Raw genomic sequence first — 26,062 nt, 5'->3', positions numbered from 1 at the left:
GAGAGAGAGAGAGAGACATTTACATTTAACCAAAAGACCATTTGTTGTGTATACCAAGTTTCGGAAGATCCCATGCAAAAACTACACGTATAGATTATCGTTTCATTACGACTACTCACAACAAATATCACTTTGATAAGCCCCTGCAGCGTCTTCTTCTTCTCTTCTTCTTCTCCTCTGAGACTAGTGGGGGAAGGGGGGACCGGGGGTGGAGGGGGAGGTCTCCTGAATCAATTAAGCGTGAACACAGACGTAGTAGAACCCACCGTACAATCCTGCAGACGAATACGCCTTCGCCTTAGGCCAACAAACAAGAAAGTTCTGGGCTAGAGACGTCAGCTACAGGTCTTAACAGGTCTCTCTCTCTCTCTCTCTCTCTCTCTCTCTCTCTCTCTCTCTCTCTCTCAAGGTGGATTTCTCCTACTGTTTGATTTTGGCTCGAAAGTTGTATATGAATTCAGCGTCCCAGATGTTATGTTATGTACATTTAACTACATACATATATATTACGTCTCAGAACTTAACTACAGTTGTGATATGTAACTTACCTCATCTTTTGTCTTATGTAACTTGCCTCATTATCTTTAGTCTTAACATAAAGCTATAACAGTTGTATAGCAAAATACTAGAACAAATGCTGAAATCCTGCAAAGATTGATAACTATAACAAGTTTACCTATCTTTAAACGTCTGATTTCTTAATCTCCTTCCTTTTTTCAACAGACATCCCCGCCAGGGGACCGACCATCCTAGGACGAAGGGGGAACTACGAAGTGGGTGACCTTCTCCTGCTGAACTGCTCCTGCCCCCCCTCGTACCCTCCCGCGACGTTGACCTGGAACATCAACGGTCAAAAGGTCAGTTCAGGTCAGGCCGTGGGATGCACAGTAAGTCTGCTGGTTGATACAAACCTGTGTATATAAGCCTGTAAATGCATACGTATTAATTTCTGGTTCACGTCACATGAGGACCAAACCCAAGTCTCTTAAATGAAAATGCAAGGGTGCTACCAGCTGACCCACACATACAGTGCCTGAAGATGTGATCATAAACACGAAAGTACTTGGGATCGTGCTTCTGCCCCTTGCATGTTCTTATATAGTGGCATTTAAGATAACACATATATATACACATACATACATACATAGGCTTTAAGGGAGAATGCCTGGCTGATAGAGAGACAACCGAATGAATGATGTAGACAGACAAAAATAGATAAATTTTTTATCGAAGATCTTGATACTCAGAAGTGATAATAAAAATGTTTCAAATTGCGACATGAAAATAATATGCTTACAGTTATTGACAGATAAAGAATATTTATATTTAAGACTGATAAAACCAAACACATTTGTTTTTACGCCGATAATTCTAGATTTCTTACCTGATAGATGATGGTTTACAGTAAATATGAAAAGTTTTAAATTTCTAGGGTAAATATTGACATACCATCCAATTTCAAATTAAATTCAATTATAGTTTAATCGTTTTAGAAATACCCAAATGGGGCACTTTTTTTCGATTGCTCAGGAAAACGTAAGTAGCTTCACTGTAGGCCTGGGGTTATGTAATTTGATTAAAAAGTTTAGGCCTAATAGCTAGGTCTAATATTTGCCTTTCACTGAACTGTTTCATCTCTTGTCTGTTTTCTAGTACTTAAGGGAGACTAATAATTTGTTTAATACAAGAACGAAGCTCGTGCACGAGCTATACAGGAAGTGAAAATACATATAAACACAGTCTTCATTTCATCTAATCATTATTAATCAATATTTAGCCTCCATTTGCTTAATGAAACATTGATTGGTGATGTGATAAAAGATCTCTCTAATGTCCTGTAGGGTTAGTTTTTCATAAAAAAAGAATCTTATGAAAGAAATGGCCTTTGATAGAAGGTTATCACTGTGGCGTTCTGGGGACGTTAGTCTTTTTTTATATATATATATATTTGTACATGAAAGAGGAACCTTTCTCTTTAAACTGGAAGATTAAATAGTAATCCTTTTATCCTTTTGAAAATTGGGGTGGAGTGCAGGTAGATTATTTGAGCCTATTAACCGGATTTCCTGTACCAATCTTCGATGCCAAAATCGCCTTAGACTTCGTGATTTAGGGTTCATTGGTCACTCGCCTAATTAAAGCTGACGAACACCTTTCGTTTCTGCGTGTAATATTTCTTGTATTGCTCTGTTATCACGAGTAACATCACAATTACACATGCAAATTAATTAGTTTTTGTTTATAGAATTCAGTACTAGTATTTACGAATAATAATTATGTTACAAATACTTGAATATTCAGGCAAATTATTCTGGCTGAGTGACACGACTCTCTCTCTCTCTCTCTCTCTCTCTCTGCAAATATCTGCCGGCCACACTGTGGACGTCATCTCAGGCCCAATCGCACTGAGAAGAGAGAGAGAGAGTAATAGAAAAGTGTGAAACTTGCTTGGAAGCACCTGCTGCATTGCACTCCTTAATTGCGACGCTCATTTGAAAATTTTCTAGAAAAGAATTGAAATAATGAGCGCTTCCAACTCTCTCTCTCTCTCTCTCTCTCTCTCTCTTCAGTTTTCCCTCATCTCGTTCATTTCAATTCATCATTCTCAAATGCCAATAATATCTTAGCTATACCGCTGGTCATTCTTTCAGCGAAGATCACCAACGTTAGGTCTGTTCAGTGCTTGGACGGGTCACCGATTAGGAAAGACAGATGTCCCGTTAACAAATAAACTACCTATAAGTTATTTGAGAAGTAGGGCTATGGGGCTTGCAGCCTCATCCCATAATCTTAATTGATGAACAGAATGGGATTATTTACACACCCTACAGAAAGTGGCCGTGGGTTCGATTCTTGAGTGGGCTGGAATGAGAGTAAATCTAGTACCTGGTAGGTAATCGACTGTCGTGGCGTTAAAACCAGGGTAAAATATATATATATATTATATATATATATATATATATATATATATATATATATATATATATATAAAACTATCCACCACATGCACATACATACATACATACATACATACATACATACATACATACATACATACAACTCTTTAAAATCAAGGTGAATGGTTATACACACATACACCAACTTAAAAATCAAGAATAATGTTCACATAAACATACACACATAATAATCAAGATAAAAAAATATCTTAATATATCCTAAAGAGGGTCACATATCCAGTTGCTTATCTGAACACAACCCCAGGTTGTAAACCATGCCTGGTCCACCAGATTATTCAAAGTGCCTCAATGGCGTGGTTGGTATGGTCTTTGCCTGCCACCTCGGTGGTCGCGAGTTCGATTCTCGATCATTCCAGTGAGGGGTCAGAGATATGTATTTCTGGTGTTAGAAGTTCACTCTCGACGTGGTTCGGAAGTCAAGCAAAACCGTTGGTCCCGTTGCTGAATAACCACTGGTTCCATGCAATGTAAAAGCACCAATGTACAAACAAACAAACCAGATTATTCAAAACCGCAATTATATCAACACCTACAACCTCTACACACTAAACTGTGATTTTTACTGTTTTCCCTTCATTCCAGGCGTCTAGGGAAACCGTCATAATCTACCCTGGAGACACAGACACGGTCGGTCGCGAGTCGTCTTGGTCAGGTCTTCAGATGTGGCTGACGACTCAGCACTTCCAGCACGGAGGTCTCCTCCTGCGATGCACCGCCTCCATCTTGCACTTCTACAGCATGTCTACGGAAGTCCTCATCACCGGTCCCCGGAACGTGGAGAGCTCCCCTAGAGAAGGGGCTTCTACAGGTGGTCAGTGTCCTTCAGACTTTTGAGAATTGATCTGGTTCAACAGTATAGACTCATGAGACTATAGTTTACTTTCTGTCTAACCACTCCAACTATCTCCTTTCAATGACCCTAAGGGCCGGATTGGTTAAAAGTACCCCAGTGTTTGGCTTTGTAGCCTAAATTTCATGATTTATTGATTCATGTGTACCTGTTCATCACTTTTATTGGGTTCAATTCAGGTTTCTTACTGTCAGCTAACATTATGAACAGTTTACGAGTTGTAAGTAGCTTTTTCATACACCAAAATAAATTCTTTATTATTCTTTCCCTTCATTCTTTGTAAATTCTCAACACAGGAACAAAGGTTTCAAACTTGTAAACTGAACAATGCCTGACACACACACACACACACACACACACACACACACACACACACCACACACACACACACACACACACACACACACATATATATATATATATATATATATATATATATATATATATATACGTATAGAACTGAAAATGCATATGTCATCTGTATTATGATCCTACTTCTTGTCTTCTACAATACCAGCTTGCTCTCTGACGCTAAATACAACTTAAGGACATGAATGTAACAAATATGACAAATACGTTAATATAACCAGTGATTGATTGATTTGTTAGTTCTTACTGGTGTCTCAACGACGTTATTGACGCCGTATCATTAAAAGGAATTACGAAGGAAAAATTCAATGAAAAGGTTATGAATATATTTGCGTAAAAATCTGTCAGAGAACTGTAGAGATCCGCCAAAAAACACGAAATACCCATCCTGTCTACACACCTATTTCAAATTAATTGTAAACAAAAGTACAAGCAACACAGGCACCCATCACACTTCCAAATTCTACACAATTCTGTGAATGAGAGATATGTAATTCTGGTGATAGAAGTTCACTCTCGATGTGGTTCGGAAGTCACGTAAAGTCGTTGGTCCCGTTGCTGAATAACCACTGGTTCCGTGCAACGTAAATCACCAAACAAACAAACAATTCTGTGAAATAAATGGATATTAAAAGTACTAAAACTGTTAATGTAACGAAAGTAACATCTCGTCTTTATCTTGCAGGCAGCAGCAGCAGGAGCGTCCAGTCTGTGGAGACCATTGTTCTAGGAGTGACGATAATATTAAGCATCCTAGGAACATGAGAGTGAGGAAGATTATATTACCAATTCCTGGACATTATATCATTTTCCAGTGGAACGCCACATCTACATCCCGACGTGTTTTATAAAGTTTGAAACTTGTCATTACTTAGAACTAATATGATTTTTTACTTAGACCTAATAGGATTTTTTTTAGACCATACTTTCTTAGGTCATGGCATGTTAATGATGATGTAACACCAGGTTTGAGTGGTATAGTATAAACTTTTAGGAAAAATACTCAACTTAAAAAAAACATCAAGTGGCTTGAAATCATAGGTCTATTATATCTTATGAACAATATCAGCAAATTGTTTAGTGGGTCCCTGGATACATAAAATAATTAGTTGTTGCAAAATCGACTTTAAATGAATCTTTTGAAAATAACACTGACCTCCTAAGGGTTGTTCCATTCACATTAAGATGTGGAAATATTAAGGTATATATAAAAAATTGGACTTGTGTGCTATAACATGCTACTCACAAAGAAGTAAAACTTTTAACTATGATGTGTTTTTTTACAGGAAATAATAATTTGCCTGTTTTAGAAGTAAACAGTTACGAGTAATTGTGGGAGGTCATGTGATAAATAAGGAGCTATGGAGTGGAGTACTACTTAGTACTAAAAACCGAACATGGTCAAGTCTTTTGATTAGTATTTACGATCTTACTGTCTTTTGTATTGATATCTGATGACATGTACATTAGAATTGAATGTGAATGTAAGTAAATTTGTATACGAAGTTCTTTTTAATACCCTTGAATGGAAAAAAAAAAAATATTTTCAAAAATTGCGAAAGAACATCAAATGTCGAATCTGCTCCCATGTTTAGTAGTCAATGTTGAATGTGTGCATGTAGACGAGCGTACGGAGTTCTCTTTACACATACACACACACACTCACACACACACACACACGAAGAAATTTAAATATTAAATGGGAGAAAATAAAAAAAGGAAGATTTTGTAAAAAAAAAAAAAAAAAAAAAAGTAGAGAATATGAGGAGCAGTTACAGAGGAAACGACACTTCTCATAGAAAACGGCAACTTCAACTGTCAAGTCTACTCCCTCTCAACGAAAGGTAGCAAAATGATAAGTATTAGTTTCTCCTAGGTTATTTTCGAAGAGGAAACGTTTGCCTTCTGGGCAAAGCTACGAATAAAAGGTGAAAATGAGAAGGCCTAGGCTGGCCTTTGCTGATATATCAAGTTCTAGGCCTGCAAATAGCTTATATAGCTAGGTATTAGGGCTAGTACTATACTAGGCTAGGTAATTGCTTTCCGCTTCCAACCCTTTGTAGCCTAGTAATGGTGTGTGTATTTTTTGTTTTTGTTGCAACCACAATTAATTAAGATTGGCTAGCCTAGACTACAGGCCTAGGAAGTGAGAGGTGCGATGGGCAACGCTCCAAATGACAGCGAGTGGTACTCCTGGTCGCCGATAGGTTAGGCTAACAGTTATGGTATATTTCTTATTATCAGACTACCTAAGCACCTCAGTGGCGTGATCAGTATGTTCTTGACTTGCCACATCGGTGGCCGCGAGTTCGATTATCGGGCATTCCATCGAGGAGTTAGAGATGTGTATTTCTGGTGATACCTAGAAGTTCACTCTCGACGTGGTTCGTAAGTCACGTAAAGATGTTGGTCCTGTTGCTGAATAACCACTGGTTCCATGGTAAAAACACCATACGGACAAAAACCTAACTGCCTACCTACCATCATTGGACTGCGGTAAAAACAGAAACTGACTACTACCTAACTACTGCACCCATCTGTTTTGGTAACTAGCTAGGTATCAGCTTGCTTGCAAAATGGGCACTGTTTTAGTACCAGCCCCTAGGGAATGAAGGTTAAAATATTTAAATAAACGTTGGTAAGTCTCATGAAAACAAAAGACATGAACATGAACAGAAGGTAGTAAATTTTCTAGTTGGATATTGGTGGGAAATAGTAGGCTGTGGTACCTACCTAGTAGCGTTCAGTTTTATTCACTTTTTTTTTTTTTTTTTTTTTTTTTTTTTACAAAATCGGTAATTCTTCAGAAGCACTCCGCACTGGATATTAAAATAAATAATCACCTACATGGAAAGAGCATGTGAAAAGCAATATAAAAAGTATAGTAATTATATGAGAGATTGAATGGGGTGGAATTAAATGAGCTTGATAAGTTTTTACCTCAAATTTTTCCTAAGTTGGGAGAGGTGTTTCCTCTATGGTAATGTTTACTTTTAATGAGCCCTCTAACTTACTTTCTTACACAAAGAAAGCAGTTCCAGTTACTCATTATTGGCTGAGAGGTGTGACATCGTTATGACGTAATGGGTTTCATAACCAATTACGAACGACTTTAGTCGAAAACTAAGTTTCACTAGCATTTCAGCAGAGTAGTAAAGTTACCTGTCCAGTGTCCACTGGTATCCTTGTTTGACTGAATACTCGAATAATGAAGCAAAACCCGGCATTTTGTCTTCCTGTAGCTATGGCAGAGGCAGTGGCTGGCCCTTCTGTCATTAATTTTGACAGAGACCTTCGATTTCCTACCGATTGTTTGCAGTGCAATGTGGGTTACGGTGAATTTTATTATTTGTCTAGTGGTGGTAAAGAAGTTGTGATTGAGTATGCTCAAAGACATAATTTAATTCTAAAGCAAAAAAACTGCGAGTGTTGTGGAGCTATTTGTCGGATCGACTACAACAGGAACGCCTTTAGGTGTGATCGCTCTGTAGTGACGAAAGGACGTCGGCGTAAGCGATGCGACACCCAAATCCATCCGCCACGGTAAGTAGCCTTACTGTAACCCCTGTGGCCAGCGCAACATTACCTCTTGCCAGTAAATGCCGTGCTTGCCAAGAATCTTTGAATATGCGGATAAGGCGCGAAGCGCCGTTCCGCCACAGCCTTAGTGACAGCACACACAAATCGATCGTCGCAGATATGAAGTCGCAACCTACTTTGTTTGTTGTTGTTTTGGTATCGCCCCCATATTGGTTTTCGTGTTCTTCCGCCGATTTCGGTCGGCGGTCGAGTGGGCCCGCAAATCTGTAGGTGCTCCCAATTATTATTATTGCTGCAAAATACTCCTCTCTGGTATTTCCCTACCCAAAACCCCCGATTCCCAACTGGGGGCCCCCAAGCTTGTTGGGTGGAAAAAAGGGGTTAAAATAACATTTCCTCAAGAAAACAAGATGAGATTCACTGAAAAAACACCATTAAATGAAGGATTGTTAATTGTCTTTTAGAAACTGGTGATGCGGCTTGCTTCTGAAGAATTACCCCAAAAAATTCCACCAAAAGTCACAGAGCATCTAATACCCTGGTGATTTTGGTTGGGTAGGCTTAGGGGTCACAGTTACACTAACTGCATGGCTGGGTAAGCCTAGGGGTCTTAGTTACAATTACGTACTACCATGTGGACGCATGTATCATGACTTTTTGTAACTTGCAATCTGTGAAACTCTGTCCTCAAAGCATTATTTCATCATGTGTATCGTGAGCCGTGAAAGATGTACCTTTTCAGTTGATTATACTTGGTTATATTTAAAGTGCAAGTTTTCATTTTCAATAGTTTCTACTGGACAAGGCATCCCATGACTCTCACTTCTGCAAATGGAGTTTGAGAATGTATTCATTACCAGAATGTATATGGTTTATGATTGAAATGCTTATATCTTTTTATACAATAAATTATGACATTAATAAATGGACTATAACCTTTGCAAATGGATATTGGTTGGTGTAACAGCTCAACCAGTTCCAGCAGTTCACAAACACTGTATCTTGTGTATGGTGTGATCCTCAAAAATTGGATTTAAAAAAATGTTTTGAAATGTTAAATGACGCGTGAGTTTATACTAATACTACCTAAATGTCACCATCTGGCACTATTAGTTCCTGATTGCTTGAAATCAGAAAGACATTGTTTGATGGCCTTATGTTATTTCTCGGTGCTGTGATTTATCTAGCTACTGTAACATTTTGCTCTTTACTTATGAGTATAGATGAGCCATCAGTTTAATATTGAAACCGATATTTAACGTAAAATCTGCTAAATTATTTTCTTGTTGCTGTAAATACTATGTAGACGATCATTGTTGTCTTGGTAACACCAGTAAACCCTTACTAAATCCTTAGTAAATTTGTTAAGGTAATGAAAAGCTTTATATCTAACCCATAGCCATAATTTTTATCGATAATTGATGGCATTAGCTAGTTATTCTTAGTTTATTTAGCAGATATCCTGGTATTTTTAAGGTTAGTTGCATGTTTGGCTCAAGTTGTTCAGTAGGAAAATATCCTTTAGCCTATAGTAGTCTTGGGCAAATACAGTCAAGTCTGGAGGAATTTGAGATCCTTGACAAATCGCATATGCATGACTGTTGGGTTTGTGTGAAAAAAAAAATGATTTATGTGTCACAAAATTCAAGTTTGTCCAGTAATATTAATGACTGTAATTTTTTTTTTCAGATGGTCTGTTTGTCATGGGAGTTTTTCAAAGTTCATCAGCATCCAATTTGGGGTGAATCTGCTTTTAATTATATCTGAAATAAGCAGCTTTTAGTGTGTGATTTCTTCAGCTCAAGAGTTTGGGTATATAGTATTCCTTTACCAGGTATGTGAAATTTGGTTTGAAGTCTTTTTAAAATGTCATTCCATCTGAAGACAGAAATATTTTATGCATTCAGACAATGTCCTTTCATCACAGGTTAATCTCTTGCTCCCTTATTTGTTCTTCTTACACAGTTTGGGGATCGAATGTCTTTTTCCATTTATATTTTGCAATCCTGAGAATATCTGACAATGAATTTAGTATGTTGCAGAATTCATTCCTATTATCTTGTCTATATTACCTAGGTAGCCACTTCCTTGACCATAGCGCCTCAGTGATGTGATTGGTATGGTCTTGGCGAGCCACCGCGAGTTCGATTCTTTGGCATTCCACTTAGGGGTTAGAGATGTGTATTTCTGGTGATAGAAGTTCACTCTTGGCGTGGTTCGGAAGTCACGTCAAGCCGTTTATCCCGTTGCTGAATAACCACTGGTTCCATGCAACATAAAAACACCATACAAACACAAACAGACTTCCTTGACCATGCTTTTCCCATTGTGTCACTTCCAGTCAAATATGCTTTACGTATACATATTGATTTTTTCTTACCATAAAATGCCTTTACGAGGCAAGGAACACAATATGCTCCTTTGTGTGATACTTCAGTTTTAGTTACCTGCCTTATTGTAGAGGCTACAAGAAGCAAAACAAACAGTTGTCAATTTACAAAGTTTTTCTCTGCCTTTCTTTCTGTGCCTTATCTAATATTTTTACGGCAAGCGCAAGCAATCTTACATTGTAGTGTATCCTCCCTTTCCTTTATATGTTATGATTGTCATACTTTTTTCTAGTTTGTATACACCCCTTCCGTTATCAGTTTGTACATATTCTGGCTATGCTGACCAGCTCATTATCAAGAGATTTGCCAATTACATTTATGATTTTTTGTCTACAGATCCCAACTCTGGGGCATTTTCTGCCATTCAGCACTCAAGATAGTGAAAAGAGGGAGTTCAAGTACTTGGACTGTAGGATAAAGAGGTCCAGAAAATAAATGAGATGAACTACAAGGATCTAAAGCTGAAACTGGGAGAAACACTACACTGCACTGGTATGTAATGGTTAAGAGACTGAACAGCAAGATGAGAGAAAGGAAGCAGGAATGGAGGTAAAGTACGTAGCATCTTGCATGGTGTGTTCAGTATTCTATTGGTTCTTGTGTTATGCAAACATCTCCAAGTTCATATTTGCTTTACGTACTTAAGAGATTATTTTCACTCCTCTCTTCCTTTTTCTTTAAATTCCCCCATTCCCACCTTGAATATATCTCCTCCTTCATATCTCTTCACCCTCATTGTTATCATGAAAATTTCCTTTTATTTTTCCAAAGCTATGGTAAGAATATGGTCGTTTATTTCCAGAAGCATCCTTTCCCTTGCCACCTGACTTTTAGCCTCATTCTGCTGGCCTTTTGTCAGACCTTGAAGACTCTGATCTTCACATATACCTTGTACATCTTGAATCTACCATTCTGTTTCTGTACCCATTTCTTACCAACAGACAACAATAGGAGGAAATTCACTTCCATCCAAATGAATTTGGTGAATATGCAAAGCAAAGCTTAAACAAACCTGTGCAAAGCAACAGTGCTGATGGATTAGTTGAGCAATTTCAGTTAAATGGGAAAGCTTTTGTACTTTAATAAAAATAACTAGAATTAGTATTTGTTCAGGTGCATGAACTTGTATATACAATGTACTACACAGTATATGTAGCTTCTTTGATGTATTTAGTAGTCACAATTTGGTAAGGAGAAATGAAAAAAAAATTATTTGATTCCATTAAGGTAATTTAATCTTTCTAAGTTTCTTTCTAAGTTACATACTTGCATTATAAACAAATTCATTAGGCTGCCCAATGTAAAAAATTATCACATGTCATTGAGCTTGACTGTAATCAAGCAACATGAAGTTAAATCACAGCAATCAATAATTTCAGTCCCAAGACTATTCCAAGTCAGAATTCTGTTATTGCAGTACATATTGAAAAGCACTGTGTCACAAAAAGGAATCTACTGTAATTAATATTAACAATGGTGCACTTACAAAATGTAACTTATTTTAAGGAGTAGTTTGTGTTTGATAGTAATATAATATGGATGAAATAAAATTATATGCTTTCTTGTCACAGTAATAAATCTGGTGACCATTTAAGTTATAACAAATGTAATTCACAAGGCAATTATTGTGCTGGCTATATATAAAAAAAAAAAGAAACGGCTAACAGTCAGATTATGATTTTGTACTTGCTCACAACAAAACTTTGTTAGAGAATCAGAATTACAAAAACTTTATTAGAGAATCAAAATTAAATACTAAGTAATATTTTGCAAAAAAAATTCCCTTGCCTTATGGAAACATGACAGATCATAAATGGCCAATAAGATAGAATTTTAACAATAAATTTTGTGTACCCTAAAGATGGTACGATCAAATATTTTTATCGGTGATGAAGGCACACAACCAATGACCCAACGTAGTGAGAATGATAGTTTTTGTGAGTGACTTAGGAAGTGACAAGGTGTACTATGTACGTATCACCTACAGTAATTAAATTCTTATATTTCTCTTACAGTCACATATATTAAGCAACCAATCCAGAAGGTGTGGAGCTTATTACTAAAGAATAACAGCAAAATACAGTTTTTGTTGAATATCCATGTCCACAAAGGTTACAAGCAATTCAATTTGTTAATTTTTCAAATGCAGCATCTGTTTAAGATGAACGTTGTATGAGTGACAACTTTATTTGGGTTTAAATGCAAATATGACTTCTGTTTGTTTGATATCAGAAACTTGCACACTTGACGTGAACAATTTCGTTATATATATTTAGGCAGGTGACTGTAGACCTTAGGTCTCCAGGTTCCAAAATCTGTCTAAAAGTGGTCCAGTAAGAGACCAAGCAAACTTACAGTAAGGTTTCCTTTTTTAGGTCTCCAACTTTGATATCAAGGAATACTGTCAGAGCTAAAAGCCTCAGTTGTTTAGTGGTACCTAAATTCGAGGAAGTGTTACTGGAGTATCATCTGCTTCCAAAATTTTTCATCAGCAGAAATATCTAGCAATAGGACAAGAGTAAAAGTTTGGGAAGACTTACAAATGGCTTTGTTGCTCGAGATGTATTGCCCTATTGGCAATGATAATGCTCACAGAAACTACCACCCTTACTAAGTTTTGCTTCAGGTTTGGTCTTCACTTTAGTCACCAATAACAGCTTTTGTAAAGTAATGGACTATTATCTTCCGTGAACATACACACACATTTCATATCAGGTTATACATATCAAATATTCAGTTGTCTGACATTTTTGAATACATATAGACATCAAGATATCATGAATTTCTTTTTTAATTCTGATTTACACTATTTTATCATCACATTATTTTTTTGATCAAAGGTTAACAAATTATGATGTTCAATTCTGTTACTGGCAAGGGGCTAATATTTACACCTCATGGATAGCTATAGACTAAAAAAGGCCTTTTCATTAACAAATCATTTCCCATGAGGAGGAATTGCTGCAAATGCAAGCAAGGCCAAACTCCCAAAACAAAAATCTGACAACCTCTCTTCTTTTCATATCCCCACACAGAAGCTTTATCAGCAGCTTACAGACTAGTTTACATATGTAGCACAATTCACCTTCATCTCCACTTCTAAAGAAGCTGTCATTCTAACACCACTTTTATTCAAGACTTCCTAAAGTTCGAGACTTATGACCAATTCCCAGAACACTGGGATACCTCTTTTCAGTTAACCATTTTACAACACCTTTATGGTATATAGTAAAGATTTTACCATACCTTTATGATAATTACACATCATATTTTCCATATTCCTTATTCCATAAACACTGCCACTAATTCCTTGACTCATCTCTTCTTTCACACTACTTTTATCATTGGCATTTCACCCTAGGTTCTTAAATGTGAAACTTTCCATTTTTAAAAATAATTTTCTGGTATGTCTTCACTTGTATCTCTACTTTTGTTTTAATATGTACTTTAAATATTTTCTCTCAAATGCCTAATTTTTTTTCTCAGTCAGTGCAGTATCTCTCTATCCATAACCACCTTATCAGAGGTACTGCTTTCAGTGTGCCTGCTCTTTGCAGCCTCTCTTCAAATCTAAATTTAATGGCTTTCTACATTTGTCTTAGTGACCTTTATGGTCTTCTTTACCTAGGTTTCCAACTTGCTCAAATTTTCATCTTGCAATCAAGGTAAAATCCTTCCATTTACCTCTATGTGAAGTATTCTGAAAATGTGGCTTGGTGGTCTTGTTTAACTAACAGCAATAACAGTACCGTTGAATATCAGCTACTCCAAATTTCATTCACATCTGGCTCTTATCCACTAAACTTGCGCCTAAATCTTCCATTTTTCTGTAACAATATCGTTCTTACAGCTTTTAAACATCTATCATACTAATGCACAACTTTGGGATCATTTTTTACATAAAACAAGTCCCTCGACTTTCAAGCTCTTCTTAGCAACTGTCCCTCAACATATTCTTATTTAAGCTTCAAGCATTTCTTGATAAACTGTCTATCACACCATATGCCCTCAACTCATTCCACAGTGCATATAATTCTGTTACATCTTCCCTTGGCCCATACAAGCCATACAAAAGGCTTTTATATTCAAATTTGTCACACAAAGTATTTCATAACAAATGCATCCTCCCTCATTTTAAAGTTCCACTTCTCTTGCTCTTTGAAGACGTTTGTCATGTCCTGCTTTTCTGAATCAAACTTCTTATATATATATAGTTCTCCAAATGTCCTGAGCAACATTATGTCCCTATAACTTTTACACGCTTCTATAATCTTGCTAATGCAAGGAGTCTGACAAAAATAAAACAGACTGGGACTCAGTTATGTCCAATTTTAAAACCAATGAAAATACAACCCCTTTGTGACGTTAAAAAGCCTCTACTATGGAATGGTATCTTAAACTTGTTATAAGAAATCTGGTGATCTGAAGATGTTCACAAGTCTTCTGGTGACAATTTATCCACTGTTTCACTAACTAGGGGTAGATGTTGCCACACCTGATCAGGATTTTTGTAAATGGGTGGAGGTATCTGTAAAGTAAACATAGCTTTACTTATCATGCATTAAGGTCCTATTAGATAAGAATTACCATAATAAAATTTACTACTACTAATCAAAATTGTTTGTTGATCTGGTTAGGGTGACATCCTCTTCAGCAGATTATAGCCCTCCTAAGGCACAGATAGTAATGCAATATTTGAGACCTTACCCGTTTTAAAGAAACAAAATAATCAGTCAATCCCCTCCTACGCTGACATGACTCGATATCTTTTAAATAGTGTACATTATATATCTCTGGACACAACATTGATTCATAGTAGTAGTGCTTAAAAACAATACTTAATTGAAGACAGTCAGGTGAATAGCTTTTTAGATTTTTTTTGAAAAATAATTTGTACTCGTTTTGTTTTAGGTGTGGTGCAATGAAAGCACTCAACAGTATAGAAATGTTTTTATTACATATGGACATGAGATTAAACTATCTAAAGCTTCAGCTAAAGGATACAATGAGGATATCTTGTATCCCAGTTTCTTCCAAGTCATCCAGGAGATGTAGAATCAATACCAAAAGGTGTATGTCTTTGTAAAGGCCTCCAAGGACAAGGGGGAATGCCATGAGGGAGGTGTCCTTGGAAAGTTTGGTACAAGGAAATAACACTCCATCTTATGTGACTGTTGCTAGAACCAGAAACCTTTTGGACCTACATTAAGAATACATTTTTCAAAGGTTTGACAAAGAGAAGATGCCACTTCTTGGATAAGGGTAAGCAAAATGTAGGTGTCAATCATGTCTACAACCTATGTTGGCCATGCTCTTAACTTTACTCAAAAAGTAATAATTGACAAGCCTGTGCTACATCTTTGTTCCCCTTGTTATAACTTCATCCTTGGTCAAGCTGTGATCCAAAACTAATGAGTTCTGTTCCAGTCCCCATTTTAATATGATGTATGTAACCAGACCTATTACATCTTACCCCAGGAAAACCATTGCTTTTGAAAACTACATTTTTGTTTTTGGTAAGGAGCAGTTAACTGTAACTGCCTCTTGCCTAACTTGAAGTGTTCTTTACTTAAAATATGTGAATTTATTTTTTAACTATATGACAGTAATTTATATCAATATGCTTTCAGCTAGCCTGTCAAGTGTTTGTAATTGGCAAAATGTATGATTAATTCAATATTTTAGAAATGAAATCTTGTCCACTTTTACAAAGTTTTTTTGTATTTTCATTCCTATTTTAACTTTAATGTTAATAAATGCTCCCACAATGCCTTGTGTTGGATATCATAGCTCATTTTACCTCCCCAGCAAAGGTTTCTTTGGGATCTCGCAAGAAACAGGAAATGCTTGGGTATTAGTGGGTTACCTTGTTCGAGATTCTTAACATCAGTGTCCACAGATCTACATCCGACGTGTAGTATAGTTTACTGTCTAATGAAGTATGAATGCAGTAGAAAATACTGTAGTAGGTCCTCAACTGTAAATCACTGACACAATACTATTCAATAACAAATACTATATCATCTTTCCAAGACTATCTTCTTGGATGTAGTAAATGATTTATTCTCTCAACGATACAAATTTTGACCTTCATTTCAATAACGTCCATTAAAAACCAAAACATAAAAAGTAAGCCGTATATGGCAAAACTTACATTCAACTTGGAGATTGGAGCTTCTCTTGACGATGTTTCTCTTATTATGTAAGAAGCACCGGACGGGCTGTACAGTCTTGTGTCATTGACACGAACGATGACATGATCTACACGTAAGTAGTGGCGAAAAACTGCGAAGAAACCACTTGGCATCACTCTCTGAAAAGTAGTATAAATAATTGAGGTCTACAAATATGGTCTTATACTGCAGTGCATTTGATCATTCATAGATATATGCAAAAGTTTTATGAATCTGTTCCTTGCTGATGTCAGTACAGAATGAAGTCAGTATCAAAGAAAACCAATAGAAAGCAATGTAGGTGATTACAGTGATATTGTTTTGATGTTTGCAGTCAGCATGCATGAACATGGAATAAACTGTTTCATTAAGCATCCATCTACATGTGCAAACACCACTACAATACTTGGGACTGGAGGACAAGTATTAAACTGTAGAAGTGTGTTTTATAAGTTAAGTGTAACATTTCTAATAATGTTTCAGCTACTTAAATATGAGCTTTGCATAACTAGGTATGTAAATTTCATCATGACAAAACACTCAAGGGTATGGAATGTGAGTTCTGTATTAAGCAAGGGTATTAACTATGTATTGTTGTGCTCAAGAGCTTTGTGAATAAAAGTACCCCTAATATTTAATAAATGCATAATTTACAAAATATTTATATCACAACATAATGTCTAAGTCATAAATGGTAATTTTGCCAATGCTAACTTCATATATTAAAAGGAAAAATCCTGATTTAGTGGAATAGAAATAATGGAAGCAGCAATGAGATGGATGAAAATGCAATGAGTTGGGACAATAATACATATTCAAGTAGCAATCTAATTACCTCACAAACAGCCACTTAGTTGGGGGAGAGAATACATCAAGGAGGAACAATAGGACTTAGCACCTCCCATTCATCATATGCTTGATTTTTTTAAACCAACAATTTGTTGCAAACATTAAATCAAACGATAGTCGCTGGGACTGTTTCTACACAAGAAGTTTCTTTTGTTAGTTTTGCTTAACATGAAAGCAATCCCTTCTTGAAGAATGGATGATGGGTTTCTAATGAGTATATAATAAAAATTTACATCTGAAGAACCTTGTATAAGAGGGAGAAAGAATGGAGTGTGAGAGTGAGGAGGGATGAGATTGAATCCTGACTTTCAAGCCTTTGACCCAATTATACAAGATTACTTCAGAAGCTAGATTGGCCAGTTATTAGAAAGGGGTAAAAGTATGAATTGGGGGAATGATCACACCATGGCAACCTCACTTTACTTCTTACTATAGTTTTAGAAGCTTTGCTCTGACCAAGATCACTACATAACAAAGATCTGGTGCAATGATTTCCTCTAAATGTTGAATAATCCTTGCTTTTATTCTAGTATCTTAATTTACTTGGATGGCTATTCTAAGTCCTGAACATCACCTGAAGCTGAGACAAGAAAACAATTTGGTCCAACATAATAACTCAAATCATCCATAGAGGAAATTGTTGGTTTTCGAAAGAAACAAAAGTAACTGTCTATCATCCTGATATACATACGATGTGCTGTTAGATTAAGAAATGTGACCAAGGACATGAATGTCTTGCCAAATCAAGAACAAATTTTTGAGAGATAGATGGTTCCTACCCCATTGAAAGTTTTTTTTTTTCGTTTTTCACCACTTAGTGGGACAGAATTATCATCTTTGGTTAGTGTGGATATATGCTAACAATTCTAACAGGCCTAGGGCTTGTTTGATGTATATATACTGAGGTAACAGCTTTAGTCAGGAGTGGTTTGTATCTTCACAAGATAAAATCATAAATTTATAAGTAAACTAATAAATGTTAAATGCTTCAAAAACTATACATATTTTATATATTAGTGTCAGTAACTAATACTGTACTAAGCAAAACATATTTGACACAGTAAGTAAATTCTTCCAGCTTACCACTTTCACGACACATCTGGTACTGCCGTTATCATCTAGTTCATCTTCATATAAGAAAACCTCGTCATAAAACACAATCTCTTCTGGTATTTTTAATTTCTGAAGATCTATTCTTTCTGTGGAGTCACTAACTTTTAAACCATCAACCGTCCCTCTGAAGTTAGTTGAGAAAGTCCAGTCGTATGGCTTCACCACTTTTTTGGCATATTCACAGTCTGCTCTGCAATACAAAGTACATCTGTTTCAGCATAAAAAAAGTTATTTCTTCCATACAAAAGGAATACACTTACTGTTATGGACATACGTATACTGATGGATTTCTTTACATTAATATGAAATCTAACCAATACAAAGTACCTGCAAAGAGGAAATACATAAAATTTCATTTACAGAAAACAATACCTAAAAAAAACCTCACTCTTGCTATTCTATACTTTATTATTGTTCTATTACAGTAAACCTCTTGCCTTATGAAAAGCTTATTTTATTTTTTCTGCCTTAGTTCATAAATGACAGGCAGCAGGCTGGCCAAGGCACTATCTACTGAGAGACTGAAACTGGAAAATAGGGAATTTACAGGACTGGGAACACAGTCAAGCACTGGATCTCTCTCCAAACACATTGCCATTTTCCTCTGTCCATTCACACAAAAGTGTCCAGTATGTTGCAAAATGAAATGTGCAAACTGGACACAGATGAAATATCAGATGTGAGGGCAGGTATAAATGAAAGAAAGGAAGATAAAGGTCAAAATGATCTCAGGAAGACAATAGTGCACATATTCAAAGTATGCACACTGCAAACAGACAAGGAAAAACAATGAAACACACAAGTTAGAGATTATTCGCCAAGGTGATCCAGCAGCCACATTTAAGGGGGCAAATCTCCAAATATAAACAGCAATCGGCTATTACCTGGGTGGCAGTGAGGTATAATGGTTCCTTAGTTAACATCCATATGGATGAAAACAAAGAAATAGAATTTTGGAAGAGGAAAAGCTAATACAGTAAACCTTTTTCACATTCCTCTAAGGGAAGTGCTATTTATGGCATAAAAATATGAATAATTTTTGTACAGAAAGTGCTTGGAACTAAAATCTGAAGAGGCATGGAGTCCTAGAAGGGCGTGGCACTCATGAGGAGAGATGCATCACTGATGACATAAGCTGAGTGTGCTGCATGAACACTAATGCTTTATGGAGTCAAAGTAACATTAGAATTAGAGCAGTACAAAAAATCTCACTGGAAAAATGCAACTCAATATTTGTTGGATCTGAGGTCATCATGATCCAGATGGGAATCTGGGTCTACATGCTTTAATTAAACCATGGATGTGGAGTCCAAAAATATGTGGGAATATATGATTACCTGGTCAAGAAAGAAAGAGTACCTGCTTGCTTTTTTCCTTTAGAGCAGAGTAGCTACTATCTCAGGTTTCCTTTGGCAAGGTTACAAATCTTTAAGACATTGGCACTCTTTACTAACCTTGCTTCCTTCCAGGCTTCTGCATGTGCAACTTGTATGGTGTCTTCTCGATCATTTACACATTTAAGAGCATCAAGGCAGTTGAAAGAAATTGAGCCACCTGATCGGTGAGTTATCTGGAGCAAGTTACTTGCAAAGACCATGTCAGGAAGACTAGGGAGTCTTAATTCTCTTTCATATCTGAAAAGCAACAACATTAGGATGATACTGAGTAACTCATTTTGTGTTTATGTATTTGTTTATAATACAGTAATACAGCAGCTTTAAGTAGTCTAAACATTTAGGCATGATATTCAATATTAAGGAGAAAAATAATAAATATTTTAAAAAATGCAATTACAGAAACTTACAAAAAACAATATTTTTTCCTACATAATTCACTGATAAAATCTGTAATACTATTTTACACAAGGTACATGCCACAAATTTGGGAGCAAGAACTTAGCTTGGATCCAAATTTAACAACAGCTCAAGCTTAATTACCGACATAGATTGCAAGGCTGTTCAGTTGAATCATCACACTTGGTCGGAGCTTCACATGAAGATCCCATTATATGACTTTTAACAGCTTTGATCGTCCAACACCCAAACACATACTCTTGATATTTTGGAGGCGGGAACACAATTTCAGAAAGGGACATCTCTGAAATTAAAAGAAATACAGAATGTTAATCTCTTATTTAACATATAATGTCTTTTGAATGCGCCATTCACAAAACAATAAAATAAATATCAAGTTCCTAAAATGATACCCAAGTTTTATTGTTACATAGTTTACCAAAGCCATGCTTTGTTTGATGACATGAAGAAAACAAGCCCCTTTTTCTTAGTAGATAATAGCTAGATATAGTTTACATATGAATCATCACCACTTGGGGTAATTTCCATGCAGTACAAAAGTCTTTAGATAAATGTCACGTTTTACAAATACAAGCCATACATTTTCAAGATAATCTGCAATTTTCCTTGATATACAACCCTGAAGCCTTTTATATAAATAATGTTCAGCAAAAGCTGGTCAGGTCATTGAAGCTTGGTAAAAAGTGATAACTAGCAGTATCCAAGTAAGGGGGTGGAGGACCAATGTTATCATTTAATATACAGTGCCATTTCTTCTATGGCCAATGTGCTAAGCAGAATACAGTCACTCCTGGCAACCAGCAAACACTTTGGATGGGAGGTTCCAAGGAGGGGCAAAGTCTCTCCACTGAATGATAGGAATTGGTATCCTAGGTTAGGATATGGTAGGTTGCTTCTAGAACCATTTTTGTGCTGCAAAGTGTGAGTTATGCTTCTTCCTAAGTCAGGTTAGATTAAGGGTTCTTAAATTTTTCCAGTTTGGTAGAGCCTAAGAAATTGGAGTCTAAGGTAAGGTTAGGTTATCATTTCTAGCATAAATAAATGTCAAATTAATCTAACTTATCATAAATCATAGCTATTAAAACAGGCTTACCTGCCACTTACTAATATTATACAGAAATCTTTTATACCGACACCTTTTATATAGGTGAGCGAGTCAGAAGCTTCTGACATGTCCAATTTAGCAGTTCTCTGGTATTATAGCAATATTTTACTAGAAATAGTGCTAAAGCAGACATATTTCACTGGGCGACACGGCTTCCTCGCCCAGAAATAGATTTTTCCTACGTCAAAATCCCTTTTATGAGACACCTATAAATATGTTAGACTACACTACCCAAAAGTCCTGATCTATGCAGGATATCATTAGCCTAGACCTATTTCAATAAGCTAACTATGCCTAACCATTTCCCAAGAGCAGCAGTACACTTCAGGGTGTTGAGGCAGTTTGAAAGGTTTTCCAAACTAAATAAGACAGATAAACCTGAACACTACATCTATGGCCTGGTTCCCACCAATCTCCAACGGGAATATTTACCAGCCATAGTTTATGTCCTTGTGTCCCCACCCCCAAACGAAACCGAGCAGAGGATACCAATAACCCTGCTTTCCTGCTGGATAGAGAAAATTATAGGTTAATCACAATCGACCGATGAAAAACGAAGGTAAATTCTAAATAAACAACCAAAAATATTATAGGAATACGTAGTCAATTTCCCGGGAAATATACCTATCATACGAGGAGTAGGTAATTACAATACAAACTAGATATTGGTAGGCCAGCCGAACCTGATCGCAATAAATATGGGTACGGCTGGGAATTGCGCATGTGCGAACCCTTGTTTACCGCCTTAGGCTTATCAGTGACAGCATGAAAACGGTGACCGAGCAACGTGAACCGTGTAATAATAGGGTAAACGACCGCAGACAATCCATTGTCGTCGTGCTGGCCAGGCCTTGTTCACTCGATATTTAATTGGTGAAACAAGAATACAATTACAACTTTAAGCATACCATTCAAAAGATTGAAGTTTCATCAACATAATGTGATATATAAAAAAGCCCCACATGAACTAAAATAAGCATGTGAGCTTTTCGTAAAATATGTTTTCAAGGTAGTTTTGAAATCCAATATGGCAACAGTCGCGTGGCTGGCCGTTCTAACCACAGACAGTCCACCATCTTTCCCAGCCTTCCCAGCACTCATTTGAAAAATGTTAGCGTATATATGTAACATTTATTGATCTTACTCAAGATTGCAGTTGTAATCAGCACAATAAAACAACATTTTGTTGCCTCCAAAATTAGTGAAAAAGTATGAAACTTTTTATTACCGGGGTCATGGTTTGAACTGAATTCATTTTTACCTTGTAATCGGTGGTTTTATCCTTACTGCCATCACAACTGAAACTCCACAGTGCTTATTTGATTGTAATTATACACATTTTGGTCTTAATTCACTCCACATTGCACTTGAACCACGTTGTTGTTCCTGGTTCCTAAGCACTCGCTCCGCAAACACAGTTACGAGCAGTAGACAACTACACTGTTTATGAGGTGCAAAGCTTTAATCCCTTAATTCTTTACTTAACTTATTATTTAGTTTAACTTTACTTCAAAATGTTTATTTAATTCATGTCTATTATCCCTTTTTTGCAACTAAATTAACCCCGAAAAATTACGAATATTTCTGATGTATACTTATGAGCAGATGACGCAACGAGAAATGACTGCATTTACAAACTGTTTCCATGAATTCTAGTTGTCATAGTAATGCAGTAATGATAAAATTGCTGTAATATGTATATATAATACAAATAGATCTGCTCATTTCACTTATTTCCCCGGTTTTGTGTAAGTCTTATACCAAGTTTGGAAGGTAAACACATACCAATTGACAACACTGATAAACAATTGAAAAATGCAAAACGCCACAAAGAATGCCATAGTCCCTTTGGATAAGTACTGGTTAGCAGTCGGGTTTACGATTGTTGTGATGGAAGTGCCCCAGCGTCTATGGGTACGAGTAGTGTGCGGATTTAGCACAATAAAAGGGAAGTTTGTTGACACAAGCGACTCCGCAAACATCGAGATGGCGTCAATCTTCTAAACTTTTTTAATCGTAAGAAAGAATTTCAAAAGCGTTTTGGGGTAGTGTGCACTGCGTTGGCCACACTTTTTCATTATCCTCTATTTAAACCTTAAAATATGGCCTTAATTTCTAACTTTGGAGAAAATACTTACTTCGAAAGGAGAGTAGAGGTATTAAGCTCCTGCTATCACCACCAACAACTCATGACTGATGGCAATCACTGGTGTCAGGACGTGTTAAAGTACTTTTTTCGGAGGGTGGCCAAAACTGCGTAGTCAGTGAGTTTTTGGCCAGTCCACTCGGTTGTTAACCCTACTTCACTTTTCGTTGAAAAACAGGCGTTTTCAGGTTTCAACAAGCTGAAAATGGCAATAGATGTCTATGAAGAGTCAAACTTCCAGAAATTGTATACCCGAAGGTCACATAGGTTTACATTATTGTTAGTATCCTAACCTAGGTATAGGTATGTTAGTCTTCCTCTAAGTTTATCTTTCTCCAACCTGGTCAGGTAACATGTTCTACTAGGTTAGGTTAGGTTAAGCTAGCATGCATTTTATTTGCTCTTTTACCTAATAATATATACTAAATATTACCAGTAAATCTAGGGTACTAATCTGCGGTGGCGTAGACTATGGCAGTTGTGGTTTTTCTATGCAGTTTTACCTCCTGAACAAGAATTTCAACTAATATTTATTCGGACGACTGTAGTTAACTCCCAGGGGCCAGTACTAAACATGGCAAAATACATTGGACGCCCCAATCCTTAGTGGATGTCGTATCCGCGATTACGTTCCTTGCAGTGTAGCTAATTCTACGAATAGTTCAGCACGGACTGCAAGGAACGTAACCGCGGATACGACATCCACAAGGGATTGGGGCGTCCAATGTATTTCGCCGTGTTTAGTACTGGCCCCTGGGGGTTAATTACAGTCGTCCGAATAAATATCAGGGTAAAAAATCACTGACTACCAACCCTTATCAGGCTGGACGGGTCTTATACTTCGATATTAAATTGGTGAAACAAGAATACAATTCAACTCTAAGCATACCATTCAAAAGATTGAAGTTTCGTCAACATAATGTGATATATGAAAGCCCCATACGAACTAAAATAAGCATGTGACGCTCTTCGTAAAATATGTTTTCAAGGCAGTTTTGAAATCCAATATGGCGGCTACCGTGTGGATGGCAGGGTCTGGTCACGGATGGACTTCATCCTTCCCAGCACTATTTGAACAATGTTAGCGTATATATGTAACGTTTATTGATCTTACTCAAGATTGCAGTTGTAATCAGCACAATAAAACAACATTTTGTTGTCTATATTAGTGAAAGTATGAAACTTAGTTATTATTCCGGGTCATGGTGTTTTTTGACTGAATTCATTTTTACCTTGTAATCGGTGGTTTTTAATCCTTACTGCCATCACAACTGAAACTCCACAGTGCTTATTTGATTGTTATTTATCACATTTTGGTCTCAATTCACTCCACATTGCACTTTCACAAGTTGCTGTTCCTGGTTCCTAAGCGCACCCGCCACAAACACAGTTACGAACAGCAGACGACGACACTACAAAGTTTTATTCCCTAAATTGTTTACTTTACTCTTTATTTAGTTCAACTTTACTTTGTTATTTAAAAAATGAAATTTTCATTATTAAAATGAAGTTTTATTGTATACTTACCGAACAATTATACAGCCGTGATTTCCACGAGCGGCAGGATACTAAATTCAAATTTAGCGCGTAGGCGTCGCCAACACTGGTGGTGATGACATCATCTCCCTCCACTCGCGGGAGAACCAGGTACAACTGCCCAGGTGAATCCAATTCTTTCTGCCCGTCTGTCCACCTAAGGGGAGGAGGGTGGGTATAATCATAATTGTTCGGTCAAGTATACAATAAAACTTCATTTTATAATGAAATTTCATTTTTATTGTTAGTGGTCTTACCGAACAATTTATACAGCTTGATTACACATTTATGGGAAGGTGGGATTCAGTGGACCACTAGTATTTCTAAATGGTTACATTTATTACAATACCAGTAAACACTCAAGGTGTCTGTTGGACCTTACCTTGTAAGAGAGCTACAGCAGACTGTTACTGCTACTGCCTCTGGTCGGTGCTCTTCTTACTATTGTAGAGGAATTGGAATTTGACCAAAGTTAGCCTCTACAGGAGTGGAATCCTTCCGTAGTTAAAGCGAGTCAAGGCTGACTGACGGAGGATAGTAACAACAAAGATTGCCCTTGCCCTGGGCTAAGACCCGAAATTAAACAATCATACAAACATTTGTCACAACACCAGATTTAAAAACATATATACCCAACCATTGTAAAATCTGACCTAACAGACTGGTGAGTATCCCAGGTACTCAGTACCCCCAGCTTCCCTTGAACTCGACAACCTATTCAAGGTGAAAAGTTAGCATATGAGGTGACGACCCCTGTGCCGTTTCTCCCAACACCATGCCAGAAACCGCCACCGGACCTAACGTTTTTACAATTCTCAAAAACCGTTTCTATCTCTTTGAGATAATGACTCGCAAAAACCGAATTCGATCTCCAGAACGTGCTCTGAAGAATCGAAGCTAAAGATAAATTCTTTCTAAATGCTAAAAGAAGTTGGCCACTGGCTCTAACCTCGTGAGCTTTAACTCTCAGAACGGAAAGATTGTCGTTCTCGGACTGCGAGTGAGCTTCCCTGATAAGCTCTCTAATAATAAGAACGATATAGCATTCTTAGAAAGAGGACGAGAGGGATTTTGAAACCGGGGTCCAGAGCTTAGAAGATTGTCCTCTAATACCCTTAGTGGCAAACAGATACTGCTTATAGCCCTGACTGGACATAAGAGCCTTTCTTCCTCCTCATGTCCAACCAAATCAGATAAGT

At 36.8% G+C, this 26,062-nt stretch overlaps 2 protein-coding genes across 6 annotated transcripts in view; one reads left to right on the top strand and one right to left on the bottom strand.

Annotated features, from left to right (window-relative positions):
• LOC135200971 (uncharacterized) overlaps positions 1-15,973 on the top strand; it is a 113,595-nt gene extending 97,622 nt beyond the window's left edge. The window contains exons 6-11 of one of the 3 annotated variants that reach the window (XM_064229751.1): positions 724-857; positions 3,561-3,789; positions 4,883-5,681; positions 9,427-9,571; positions 10,464-10,681; positions 15,039-15,973. In XM_064229751.1, coding sequence (XP_064085821.1) covers positions 724-857; positions 3,561-3,789; positions 4,883-4,962 — 443 coding nt within the window. In that variant the 3' untranslated portion in view covers positions 4,963-5,681; positions 9,427-9,571; positions 10,464-10,681; positions 15,039-15,973. Of the gene's footprint in view, positions 1-723; positions 858-3,560; positions 3,790-4,882; positions 5,682-5,799; positions 6,126-9,426; positions 9,572-10,463; positions 11,678-15,038 lie in introns of those variants that run through there. The other 2 variants (XM_064229750.1, XR_010311410.1) reach the window with 2 other exon arrangements.
• Positions 11,566-26,062, bottom strand: part of LOC135200972 (TIP41-like protein) — a 30,211-nt gene continuing 15,714 nt past the window's right edge. Inside the window, exons 1-7 of one of the 3 annotated variants that reach the window (XR_010311411.1) lie at positions 21,614-21,714; positions 20,200-20,359; positions 19,717-19,896; positions 18,233-18,452; positions 16,282-16,440; positions 15,994-16,114; positions 11,566-14,655 (exon numbers count right to left, since the gene is read on the bottom strand). Coding sequence is in view for 2 of the 3 variants with exons in the window: in XM_064229752.1 (XP_064085822.1) it covers positions 14,560-14,655; positions 16,282-16,440; positions 18,233-18,452; positions 19,717-19,896; positions 20,200-20,359; positions 21,614-21,620 (822 nt within the window). In the remaining variant the exon portion in view is untranslated. Of the gene's footprint in view, positions 14,656-15,993; positions 16,115-16,281; positions 16,441-18,232; positions 18,453-19,716; positions 19,897-20,199; positions 20,360-21,613; positions 21,715-26,062 lie in introns of those variants that run through there. The other 2 variants (XM_064229752.1, XM_064229753.1) reach the window with 2 other exon arrangements.

Source organism: Macrobrachium nipponense, chromosome 27 (genome assembly GCF_015104395.2).
Source record: "Macrobrachium nipponense isolate FS-2020 chromosome 27, ASM1510439v2, whole genome shotgun sequence".
In the NCBI taxonomy this organism is placed as follows: domain Eukaryota; kingdom Metazoa; phylum Arthropoda; class Malacostraca; order Decapoda; family Palaemonidae; genus Macrobrachium; species Macrobrachium nipponense.
This window is presented reverse-complemented; position numbering and strand designations above follow the sequence as displayed.